General features: G+C 29.4%; 2 protein-coding genes across 2 annotated transcripts; one reads left to right on the forward strand and one right to left on the reverse strand.

The window, feature by feature from the left end:
- The first annotated feature begins 3,471 nt into the window (after window positions 1-3,471).
- Window positions 3,472-10,920, forward strand: LOC135138203 (neutral amino acid transporter 9-like). The gene is made up of 10 exons (XM_064068123.1): window positions 3,472-3,699; window positions 3,749-3,971; window positions 4,024-4,129; window positions 4,203-4,282; window positions 5,050-5,375; window positions 5,427-5,648; window positions 5,709-5,905; window positions 5,958-6,062; window positions 6,154-6,410; window positions 10,690-10,920. The coding sequence occupies exons 1-10, from the start codon at window positions 3,669-3,671 to the stop codon at window positions 10,862-10,864; spliced, it is 1,722 nt and encodes a 573-aa protein (XP_063924193.1). The 5' UTR covers window positions 3,472-3,668; the 3' UTR covers window positions 10,865-10,920.
- LOC135138204 (E3 ubiquitin-protein ligase rnf8-B-like) lies at window positions 10,653-12,057 on the reverse strand. The gene is made up of 3 exons (XM_064068124.1): window positions 11,946-12,057; window positions 11,785-11,895; window positions 10,653-11,736 (listed from the first exon to the last, which is right to left on the reverse strand). The coding sequence occupies exons 1-3, from the start codon at window positions 12,009-12,011 to the stop codon at window positions 10,921-10,923; spliced, it is 993 nt and encodes a 330-aa protein (XP_063924194.1). The 5' UTR covers window positions 12,012-12,057; the 3' UTR covers window positions 10,653-10,920.
- Between the last annotated feature and the right edge of the window lie 748 nt (window positions 12,058-12,805).

Consider the following 12,805-nt stretch of genomic DNA (forward strand, 5'->3'; position numbering starts at 1 on the left):
GTCTCTGCGCTCTAAAATATGAAAAAAGCTGCAGTTTGATGTATGATACATCAATATTAATATCATTTTTTCATACAAAAAACAAAAAAATGTTATACCTCGTCTAGCGAGTCCCCTTAAATCAAAAATATGTTCGCAGGTTGCACCGTGGTTGACCAAAAGTAAACCTCATATCACATATAAATAGGAAAATTTTAGAACCCTCCCGTTTTCAAGTCCACAATGGTATTAATTTAACAGAAAATTTTCAGGATCCTTTTTGTCAAAATGTATCAATGTTTGGTACTAGTTTAAATGCCACTAAGCTCTATCTGAAATCTCGAGTGAGAAGTTATGGGCTGCAGATAATGTAATAATTTAAGTAAAAACATCCAAAAGTTTAGATACCTACATATAGATATATCGTTATTAAAGTGAGTTAAGTCTGAACTGAATAAGTGAATTTCCTGTCACGTGTTTTACCAGAACATTTCCATTATTGTAGTTAAACTGTATTAGAACCATGAACAATTAAAAATCTTAAGATAAACTGCGAATTTACAAACAATAAAATAATAACAACACGTGTTAACGAATGCGCCAAAGTTTCACAACATTTCAAATTAGAAAATCGCTAATTAACTGCTCTTACACTAATTTAGTTAATTACCCTCGTTGAAGAAGCCAGTGGTGTCGGATGTGATCCATTTTTGTTTAAACAATGCCTCTTGGCAAAATTACAAACAAAAATTTACGTACACTGTCTGCTATTATTATTGCTATTATCATTTTCAGTTTTTTGGTGTTTTGAAAAAAATATGTTTTTGGAATTTTGATAACGCGACCAAGAAAAACAAATCTAGTAAAAAAACTTGTGGAAGGTTATTTTGACAACAGAACTTTCCTCGCCCTTGAAGTATAGTCACAAATTCCTCTTCTTTGAAAAAATATAAAATTAGATTTTGCGATTTTCGTTTTGTGATAACTGTTAACCTCTAGAAAGTGACATAATTAACATCACCGCAGCCCCTGCGTCTTTAAATGCGAAATATATTTAAAGCAGATAACTGACAGGAAAAAACTCAATTTCTTAGTATATGCTTAACTTCGACTGTTTATGTTTATGCTTCGACCGAATTGGACTATTAGCACGTTCAGATTACAAGCACCATAACTGAAAATGAAATTTGGTTAATTTTGTGTCCTCACGCAGAGGAAAGGACTAATTTACTAATTCATAGATATTCAGTTTTTTCCCAAAAGCATTCATAAATTTGAAGAAATTTGTCAAAAATGTAAGATGTCGCATCAATTTTGATTAACGATATGATTTCACAGCATTCGGTGTTTGCAATTTCAAAGTTAAATTCTAAAATATTGTTATATAATGTTGACTTTTTTTCCAAAAATCTGGATGCTAAGGGTAAAATCTCAAAACAGATTCATAAATCATACATGTTATTTTAAAAAATTTAAAAAACATTTGTTCGGCAGAATCCTAAGATGACGTCATAATTTTTTTGGAAAGCCTCAAGTAAACAATTATTTTTTCCTTTCCTTTCTTAGAACCGTAAAATGTTTGCAAATTTCAGTACATTGGCTTTTGCAATTCTAAAGTTAAATTTTGATTTTTTTCCACAAAAGTCTGGACGTTTCAGGTAAAAACTCAACACGGAGTCATGAATCACACGTGCAGGAATATGCAATCCTATAAAATTAAATATATATAACACCAAAAAAAGGGGCAAAAACACTTCAACAGGCCAATTTTGACATGTTGAAGTGTTTTTTTTTTTTTTGTAAAAATCTGAAAGTCAGAGGTTTCTATATGGATGCGCTGGAATCTGACCAAAATCTTTAGAAATACACAACTTTAAAAAAAGATATTTTAAAAATGGAGGAAATATTCAAAATGTACTTTAAGATTGTTTAATACGCTTTTTTTATTTGTACTTAGTTTAATTTTTAATGATAGCTCATCGTAAAAAAATATTGTGAAAGTAAATTTTACAGTTTATCGTAGAATCTCTGAAAAGATTTTTTTTTACAATTTGGGCTGCACACAAACAATGATTAAATGATTACAGAAGAGCGATTAAAATTTAAATATTCATCCTTATATCCTTGAAGTTTATGAAGTCACTGTAATTTTTGTTTTGTAGAACTGTTTATACAGAATGTTTAAAAAATTAATAAATAAATTCAAGGGGGTTTTTGGAAATCTAAGTCCAAAATATCGAATCGGAGATAATTTACAACAAAATGAGCTTTTTGGGCTTATTATACTCGTAGTTAAAAAATATAACATTCACTTTTTATATAAAATATGTAATTATAATCCAAGACTAACCAGTCTATGGACTTAATTAACATAAGTTTCAAACTTGTGTGAATGGACTTAAATTAGTTTTGGAATAAAATTTGATTGGACTTAATCCAGTTTTGGAAAAACTATTTGTTTGAGAGCGTATTTCTAATTTCCTATATTATGCCCATTTTTTATATTAGTTTTGAAAAACCCTCTTCAACTGGTCTAAGAAACGGCATTTAATTTAATTGACTAAGTATGCGTCCGGGGAGAAGGAAGTTTTGTCGAAATAACTTGTTGGTCCTAAATGTTTTTACGAAAATATGTTTATAACCATGAATATATGTAGTCGGAGGTTCTTAATGATTATTTTAACCAGAAAACCTTGTAAACACGGAATTATAAACAAGCTTATAAGGGCATCTAGCAATTAGGTATATTGTATTTATTTTGTAAATTATACTGCAATTAGGATTAACTAGGTATATTTCTGCCGATACCCGATAGTTAATGACAATATTCCTACATAAGATATTCTCTAGTTAGCATTTTATATACAAACATATTATCTATGAAATTATTTTTCTTTATGTTATTAATCTACTATTAAAGTGTTGTTGTCATTGATTTCGTAAGATCTTCATTAAATTTTGTTATTGAAAAACATTTGGCGCTGCGAAAGGATTGTAAATATTTTCACAAAAATAGACAACATTTTATCATATTAGAAATAGAAAAATATTTATATTGCTTTTATGTATTACATATTCCGCAGTTTTGAAAAATTAAATTTCGACCCAAAAAATAAACAAAATAAAACATAAATTTTAAAGAAGCCGACACAATCTTAAAAATCTAAATCTCTTTTGATAGTTTTACAATATTTGCGCTGAATTATATATTTATATCTGTGTTATCTGAATTTTGTTATTGTTTACAAAGGCCACTGTTAAAAATAATTTGCACTCATGTGATCCATTGCCTTAAAAACGTTCGCATTTTTAAAACATTTTTTCGTATAAATTGCGGAAGTTTATCCAAGTACATCCCTTCAAGGCAAAAGCAAACATTTTAAAACCCTAACAAACAAGAACTATCATTGTCATTAAGTCTTTTATCTTTACTCTTTCAAATTCGTCATGACGTGTTTTTCTTATCGCTCCAAACGTATTAAAAGGAGTGTTGAAACTGAAGACGTTAGTCATACGAACTGAACTCCAAGTGCTCCAGTGCTCTTTTAAAATCCGACACAAAAGTACAGAGTTATTTTCAGTTTTGATTTTAAATCAACAGATTTGTGTAATTATGCATGGAACTTTTACTTTAGAAAAGAATGTGCGTGATCTTTTTTTCTTTTTTGTGACGAGATTTTTTACGATTTATGTTGTTTTATTCTGAGATAGTCATGAGGGGTAAGTACGATTTTTGTTAAGTTTGTGTATTAACTGTTTTTTTTAACAGACTTAATCCGTAATTATAAACTCCTTCTGCAACGAAAAACAGACTCCGAGTCTGAGGCTGAGTCGCAGCCGCTGATGAGCTCTTCATCGTCACCATGCAACAGTTTTGGTAGTACACCATGTGTTTTTAGAAATGATTCCGATACAGACACAGAAGTCGACAGGGACGTGAAAAAGCAAACACCACAAATTCCGGATCTTTTGCTGCAAAGAGAATCTAAAAGGTGTTTTATTTTCTTAAAAAACTAGAAAAAATTATAGCGATATTTGTTGTAGACCTTTTCTTTACCAGAGTTACGAAACCCCAGATTTTGCAATCTATTCGACCCATGACACCCAATATAAACCTGTGGACGATTTCTTAACCGGGGAAAAAACCCTGGTAAGTGATTATCGAATTAAAAATAATTATTTCGTCAATTTAATCTTGCTTAGTAACACCTTCTTTATTACAGGGCGCGAAAGGTGCACCCAATGGTAATTACGACTACCACGACCCGGAAACACCGGAAACGAACAGTTCGCTGGTCACTATGTAAGATAATTTTTATAATCTTTTGTTTAGAAGATAACGTATCTAAAGCCTCATTTTTCCCGATGATTGTTAATTATAATTTAATGACGGTCTGTCGATAAAGCAGCCGCGACTATACGGGGAAAGGTCTAGAAGTTTATTACATGCTCTATCTCTGTTTGTTATTGTGTCGTCCTTGTCCAATGCACTGTCGTATTATCAACTCGAAAATAGGAAATCTGATGAAATGTTCGAAGAAATTGAATCAGCTACCATATCGTAAACAAGTCCGAGTTAAAGAGCAAAGATTTGTTAAAAATAAAACTTTTTTGTAAATATTTGTGTTATCGATGTTTGACTTGGGGGTTTTGAGAAAGTTGGGAAATTTTTGGAGAGTCAACTAAAAGTTTGATTTCTTTGTCTCGAAGTCTGATTAATTTTTTTTATCTTAACTTGGAATTTCGCAAAAATTGTTGGCTTCAGGAGACTTTGATTAGAACTTGTGATGGTTTCTATAGTAACAATTTGTTTTTAATTTGAGATGAAAATACAAGTGCCCATCTACAAACAGATTTAACGAAGATATGCAGTGGATTTTTTTAATGTTATAATGAATGAGTAAGAATAACTTAAAAAGTTATTATCCCCACAACACCAAAAATTTGAACATCTTCAGAATAAACGAAAAAAACACATCTTATGGCTAACAATTTGACGAGATTTTATAAAAATTTTGTAACCTTCATATACAATTTTTTTACTTGATACATAGAACTTTTTTTTTTAAGATTTGCAATATGGAACACCACAGTGGGGACTTCCCTCCTCGCAATGGCTTGGGGCATCGAAAAAACCGGCCTCTTCCCGGCTATTTTCATAAACATTGCAATCGCTGCCATTTGTTTATACACAACTTACACCCTACTCAAGGTCAACGAAAAACACGGCGTCATTGGACAAAACGGTGAAGTTTGCGACTTGTGCAGAGCCCTGATTGGACGATGGGCGGAGATTTTAGCGAAAATTTTCTCGATGGTGGTCCTGATTGGTGCCAACATAGTCTACTGGATCCTCATGTCTAACTTCTTTTACAATTCTGTCAAATTCTTCTACGGTGAGTGATTTACCTACCTTTAACATTGAATTATTGAAATTTCACTTTAAGGGGTCCTTCTCAACCTGGACGACTCCCCCGTTTCGAATATTACCCTTTTGTGTCCCAAAAACGAGACGATTTTGACTCCGATGAAAGCTGGGGTTGTCAACAGATCAGGGTTTGATAAAATTTGGGACTTGTATTCAACTGTGCCTGTGATACTGGGTCTAATAATGTTTCCGATGTTGAACTGGAAGAGTCCTACATTTTTCACCAAGTTCAACAGTTTGGGTATGATGGATACACTAAATTAGTGTGTGTTTTCATTAGTGTTTTTTTTTTTTTTCGTAGGTACTATTAGCGTTTCGTACTTAATCCTTTTTGTTGCTGTGAAAGCTGGGATTTGGGGAATTAATATGCCAGACTGGAATATAGAATTTTACATGAAACCTACATTCTGTGCCCTCAGCGGAATGTTATCGCTAAGTTATTTCATTCACAACATTATTATTTCAATTATGAGGAACAATAAATATCAAGAACATAACGTAAGTTGGATTCGATTCTGTTTGGTTTTTATTTACGTGGTTTTGTTTTCAGGGCAGAGATCTCTCAATTGCTTTCGGTTTGGTTACTTTCACCTATTTGTTTATTGGGGTTTTCTTTTACATTTGCTTTCCGCTGCCGAAATTCTGTATTGAAGATGTAAGTTGAGCGCGCGCTCTCTAAGCCCCTCCTCTACGGAAAAACAGGAGGGGCTTAGAATAACCAATCATTAATAATTTTGTGATTTCAGAATATTCTCAACAATTTCAACAAATATGATGTCTTGACAATAATAGCACGGGTTTTGCTCTTATTTCAACTATTCACCGTATTTCCTCTAATCTCGTACATGTTAAGGAACGATATTTTTGCTAATATCAACATGATCTTCAAGAACTATAGATTCGGCGAATTCACCTATCCCAGAGTGATAGTTATAAATTTAGGAATCTTGACTATATGCATCCTCTTCGCATGTTTTCTTCCAAGAATAGGAACTTTAATCAGGTAAGAGAAATTGATAAACAAACAACGTTGTCTCTTTAAAAACGGTGGACTTTTTTTATGTTTTAAATGGTTTTATTAATTAAAACATATGAGTGAATAATTATGACATAAGTATGAACTTTCGTTGCCATTATCAAAAAAAGCGATAAAATACTTCTTAGTTATCTCTTGATGCTCAAATATTTTCTGAACGTATGGTGTAGCTTTGATAAGTACTGATTGTTGTGAAATTTTACCGCAAAGCAAAACTTGTCTACTATCCCCACCAAAATTTTGATGACGCCATTTCAACATTTTGCTTAAAATGTGCAAAATAATGTGCTGTTGGCCTGCCAGTTACTAATCCACATCTATTTTCAACCTTATGTAGGGTTTGGGGAAAAAATTAAAATTAACTAACTGCAATATAGCTTAGAAATTACGAAACTGAAGAGCTTACAATACAATTTTTGAATTTTAAAGGTATCCGATTTTTCAATTTTCCGATTTTACACTTTTCTTAATCAATTTTATATTTTAACAACTTCTGCATGTCTCAAATATTGGGGTTTTAATTAATCAATTTTATAATTCTCCGTTTTTAAAATTTTTCGTGTTTGCAGTTATTCAGTTTTTGATTGTTCAATGATCCAAATTTATTTTTTTTTATTTTCCAATTTTTTGATTTTTAATTTATCTAAACTTTTATTTTCAATTTTTCAAGTTTCTAATTTTTCTATTCCATAATTTTGCAGTTTTTCGATTTTAAAATTATTCGATTTATAATTTCGTTTTTACAATTTCCCAGTTTTACAGTTTAATAATTTTCGATTTTACAATTATCCAAGTTTTCAGTTTTATAATTTTGCAATTTTTTGATTTTTAATTATCCGAAACTTATTGTTTCGACTTTTTAATTTTTTGATTTTTCATTACTCAAAAAATTTAGATTTCGAAGTTTTTGACTTCTCGATTTCATAATTTTGCAATTTTTGATTTTTCAATTGTTTTTTTATTTTTCTGTTGTTTGAGTTTTCAGTTTTTCGATTTTAGACTTTTCTTGATCAATTTTAACAATTTTTGGATGTCTCAAATATTGGGTTTTAATTAATCAATTTTCAATTTTATAATTTTTCATTTTAAACATTTTTTGTCTTTGCAGTTATTCATTTTTTGATTTTTCACTTATCCAAATTTCATTGTTTAATTTTTCAATCTTTTTATTTTTAATTTTTCAAAACTGCTATTTATAATTTGTCAATTTCATAATTTTGCAGGCTTTCGATTTTAATATTATTGGATTTTTAACTTTGTTTTTGCAAATTTTCAGTTTTACAGTTTAATAATTTTTCGAATTTACAGTTACATGTTATTCAAATTTTCAATGTTGTAATTTTGCAATATTTTGATTTTTTGATTTTATAATTGTTAAAAATTTCAATTTTATTGTTTTGCAATTTTCCAATTTGGTGATTTTTTATTTTATTATTGTCCGAGTTTTCAGTTTTTCAATTTTAAAATTGTACGACTTTTCGGTTTTGTAATTTCGCAATTTTTTGAGTTTTACATTTTTACAATTGTTGATTTCTGGATTGTCCAGTTGTCCAATTATAAGATTTTCGATTGTCTTTATTTTTCGGTTTTGGAATCCTACGATTTTCCATTTTTCAATTGTTCAATTTTTCTATTTAATAGTTTAGCAATTTTTCATTTTTATAGTTTATAATTATTATTCAATTTTTCTATCTGGTAATTTTACAATTTTTAATTTTTTTATTTTTAATTGTTCAAAATTTCACTTTTCAAGTTTTACATTTTTCAGTTTAATTATTTTCCAGTTTTTCGATTTTACATTTTTTTAATTTTTCAGTATTACATTTTTACAATTTTTGGAAGTCTCAATTATTTGGCTTTTAATGAATTTTCAACTTTTGATTTTTCAATTGTCGAAATTTCAGTGTTTCGATTTTCCAATTAGATTTCGGTTTAGATAAAATTCGATTTTTAAATTGAGTAATTTTTTTGTTTACAATTAGCTGATTTTCTAATTTTCCGTTTTTAAAACTTTTCGTGTTTGCAGTTATTCAATTTTTGATTTTTCAATAATCCAAATTTAATTATTTTGATTTTCCAACTTATTGATTTTTAATTTTTCAAACTTCTATTTTCAATTTTTCAAGTTTCTAATTTTTCTATTTCATAATTTTGCAGCTTTTCGATTTTAAAATATTTCGATTTTAAAATTATTCGATTTATAATTTCGTTTTTGCAATTTCCCAGTTTTACAGTTTAATAATTTTTCGATTTTACAATTATCCAATTTTTCAATTTTATAATTTTTCAATTTTTAATTACTCAAAATTTAGATTTCGAATTTTCCAAGTTTTTGATTTCTCGATTTCATAATTTTGCAATTTTTGATTTTTCAATTGTTTTTTTATTTATCTGTTGTCCGGGGTTTGAGTTTTTCAATTTTATATTTCTACAATTTTTCGACTTTTCAGTTGTCCGGTTTTTGATGAATCGGTTTTTCAAATCTTGATTTTTCGATTTTCAGATTTTCCAATATATTGATTTTTCAGTTTTTCGGTTTTTACGATTTTTTGATTTAATAATTTTGCAATTTTTGATTTTTACAGTTTAATTAATTTTCAAGTAATTACAATTATTCATTTTTCTATTTTGTAATTTTACAATTTTTCATTCTTGTCAATTTTTAATTGTCCAAAATTGCAATTATTAGTTTCTGATTTTTCAGTTTAATTATTTTACAATTGTTCGAATTTAAAGGTATCCGAGTTTTCAATGTTTCGATTTTATACTTTTCTTGATCAATTTTAACAATTTTTGGATGTCTCACATATTTGGGTTTTAATTAATCAATTTTCAATTTTATAATTGTTCATTTTAAACATTTTTGTCTTCGCAGTTATTCATTTTTTGATTTTTCACTTATCCAAATTTCATTGTTTAATTTTTCAATCTTTTTATTTTTTGTTTTTCAAAACTGCTATTTATAATTTGTCAATTTCATAATTTTGCAGGCTTTCGATTTTAATATTATTGCATTTTTAATTTTGTTTTTGAAAATTTTCAGTTTTACAGTTTAATAATTTTTCGATTTTACAGTTACATGTTATGCAATTTTTCAATGTTGTAATTTTGCAATATTTTGATTTTTTGACTTTATTCAAAATTTCGAATTTATTGTTTTGCAATTTTCCGATTTTGTGATTTTTTATTTTACTATTGTCTGACTTTTCAGTTTTTCAATTTTAAAATTGTACAACTTTTCGGTTTTGTAATTTTGCAATTTTTTGAGTTTTACATTTTTAAAATTTTTTATTTCTCAGTTGTCCAGTTTTTAATGAATCAATATTTCAGTTTTTTATTTTTCAATTATAAGATTTTCCAATGTCTTTATTTTTCAATTTTTTAGTTTTGGAATCCTACGATTTTTCGTTTTTCAATTTAATAGTTTAGAAATTTTTCATTTTTACAGTTTATAATTATTATTCAATTTTTCCATTTGGTAATTTTACAATTTTTATTTTTTTTATTTTTGTTATAATTGTTCAAAATTTCAACTTTTCAAGTTTTACATTTTTCAGTTTTTCGATTTTACATTTTTTTGATTTTTCAGTATTACATTTTTACAATTTTTGGAAGTCTCCATTATTTGGCTTTTAATGAATGAATTTTCAACTTTTGATTTTTCAACTGTCAAAATTTCATTGTTTCGATTTTCCAATTACATTTAGGTTTAGATAAAATTGATCTATTGACTTTTAATTTTGCAAGTTTCTGATTTTTCAATTTCATAATTTTGCAGTCTTTCGATTTTTAAATTAGTTTTTTTGTTTACAATTTTCAAGTGACATCACATTATTGTTGGGGATGAATAGACAAATTTCGGTTAGCGTTTTACCATCTATGTAAGTACATACATGATATTCCTAATATAAATACAAAATTTGACAACAATCGGCTCAGTACTTTCGGAAATTATCTGTCCAATAAAAATCGGAACGGCAGACAGATGGACGGATAGACAGACAGACAGACGGAAAAACATTAAAAACCAACCGTTTTTTTAAAGGTAATATTCTTATAATCGGTTATTTCAAACCTTTAGTTACTTAATAATCTTCCACTGTCTGATGATTGCAACATCATACTGATAAAATAAATGCTTGTCTTTTTAAGTAGTTAAATAACTTAAAATTAAACTTCTGACCGTTTACCACTCATCAAGTAAAACAATTTTTAATACAAAAATAACAATTTAATATTATTTCAGATACACAGGAGCATTAAGTGGGCTTGTTTACATCTTCATGCTACCGAGTCTCCTAAAAATAGCCAGTTTGAGGAAAGAAGGAAAATTAACAACCCCTCAATTAATTTTCCATGTGTCTGTGATGGTTCTTGGTAGTTTTAACTTACTGTTACAATTCTTCATTAACGATAAGTAACTACTATATTTATTTATATTTGTTATTTTCAATATATACAAGAAAGAAAACGAAAATCAATGCCTTTTGAACGGACACCCATTAGCCCAATGTCCTGACTGATTACAAATGAAACACCGTCCATACCCCCCATAATACGGCCCCCCAGACCTCGAATGAGGTGACCCATCAAAATAATTATAGAAACTATAATCCTCATCACCTGAATAGTCACTATAATCAACATCACTGTCATCAGCATCATCACTCTGATCATTATCTGAATTAATTTCAATAATGTTCATTGGTCCTGCAGCCATCGAACTACTAGCCGCCTTTCCTATTTGATCCTGCCTCTGTTGAATTAAAGCCATCCGGGTCTCTTTAACCTCATCACTTTGTGTACTTATGTACTTGTCGATGAAATTATCTAAAACTAAAGTAGGAGCAACAGTTTGAATATATTTGCGACAAATAGGGCAATTTGATTTGGTCTTCTTCCACTCATCGATGCAGAATTTGCAGAAAGTGTGGGAACAGTTAAGAGTGACTGCTTTTATGAATAATTCAGAACAAATACTACAAGTGAGCTCATTCTCCATTATGTCGCCATTCTGAACTTGCGGCTTGGGTTGATCTTTCTGTTCTTCTGTTGTGGACACGGCTTGTGGTTCCGGTTGTGTTGGAGCAACTTCTAATTCAAACGGGTGTTCAAACTCTTCAGCTATCACATGGTCTGGTTCCATAATAACAGGTTCAGTATGAGACGGCTTATCCAACGTGAAGACAAAATCTAAATTATCGGGTCCCAGCTTCACGAGATCTCCGCTTTTTAAGTCTACGCCTTCGTTAAATTTGTAGAGGGTTGAGTTAACGATGGTGCCATTTGTGCTCTAAATGAATTGGAATTAGTACTTGGTTAAGATTAAAAAGGGTCTTACTCTATCGACGAGTGTCCATTTATTGTCATTTTTCTTTATAATGCAGTGGAATCGTGAGACTCCAAGGGATTGAATTATGTGGTCACAGCTAAGGCTTCTTCCTATTGAGAACTGGAAACACGAGGTCAATTTGTGATAATGTTGTAGAATGGGTTACTTACCGATGGATTTGTGATGTTTATCACCGAATCATCGTGTGGATTTACGAGTTTTGGAAATTCTTCCATTATTTTGATTTTACGATTTTAACTGACATACAACAAAAACATGGGATTTGACAGTTAGTACGTAAAAATAAAATCCCTATGTTTTGGTGTCTAAAGACAGGTATGGCGGTGCTAAACAAGTTGGTAACTTTTTATCTGTATTTCCAACAATAAAATTAGATTCTGAAATCATCGGCGCGCTCAAATATTTATGGAGTACGGAACTGAAGATGTTGTACGTATAGAGATGATTTAAAAGTAATAAGCTTATCAAGACGAAGATGCAACCCACAATACACCCAAGAGATTCAAAAAGTTTTGTAGATTGTCAGAGACAAATTCAAATTTATTTAAATCATAGAGGTAGAATTGTTGAGGATTGAAACGATGAAACAACGGATTTGATCTTAATTTACGGCGAAAAAAAAACGTCTCCTTTTAGCGGTTCAGCTTTATATAAAACAAGAGCATCCTAAGATTTTCAAAACCCTGGAATCTTGTTTGAGAATAATCACTTCTTAAAACATCAAGAATGAAAAAGTTCAGAGGCGGTAAAAAATGAAATAGGTTTTGAAATGAATGGCTAACAATCCTCATATGAGCCAAAGAACAGTTGCCAGAGCAACCAAATTATTCATCCCTATTTTTTTGGAGAGAATTTTAACGGGAATTGTTATTTCAATTTTATTCAAACTCATTTACAATTACCACTCAAAAAAGCTAATTTGAAAATACGACAAAATTTGAATATGAGAATTATTTTTTTGTGATAATTTCTTATTGATTTTCAAATAAAAATCGACACAGACAGACAT

The sequence above is a fragment of the Zophobas morio genome, unplaced genomic scaffold, assembly GCF_036711695.1.
Source record: "Zophobas morio isolate AGI-343-1 ecotype UQ-CSIRO unplaced genomic scaffold, CSIRO_AGI_Zmor_V1 ptg000030l, whole genome shotgun sequence".
Lineage (NCBI taxonomy): Eukaryota > Metazoa > Arthropoda > Insecta > Coleoptera > Tenebrionidae > Zophobas > Zophobas morio.

Bases quoted from the DNA above. Each gene is read 5' to 3' on its own strand.
- LOC135138203 (XM_064068123.1), top strand. From the start codon at position 3,669: ATGTTGTTTTATTCTGAGATAGTCATGAGGG. The intron at 5,649-5,708 runs GTATGATGGATA...TTTTTTTCGTAG, and splicing joins CACCAAGTTCAACAGTTTGG to GTACTATTAGCGTTTCGTAC. The intron at 5,906-5,957 runs GTAAGTTGGATT...TTTTGTTTTCAG, and splicing joins ATAAATATCAAGAACATAAC to GGCAGAGATCTCTCAATTGC.
- LOC135138204 (XM_064068124.1), bottom strand. From the start codon at position 12,011: ATGGAAGAATTTCCAAAACTCGTAAATCCACACGATGATTCGGTGATA. The intron at 11,896-11,945 runs GTAAGTAACCCA...TCGTGTTTCCAG, and splicing joins TAAACATCACAAATCCATCG to TTCTCAATAGGAAGAAGCCT. The intron at 11,737-11,784 runs GTAAGACCCTTT...CAATTCATTTAG, and splicing joins AATGGACACTCGTCGATAGA to AGCACAAATGGCACCATCGT.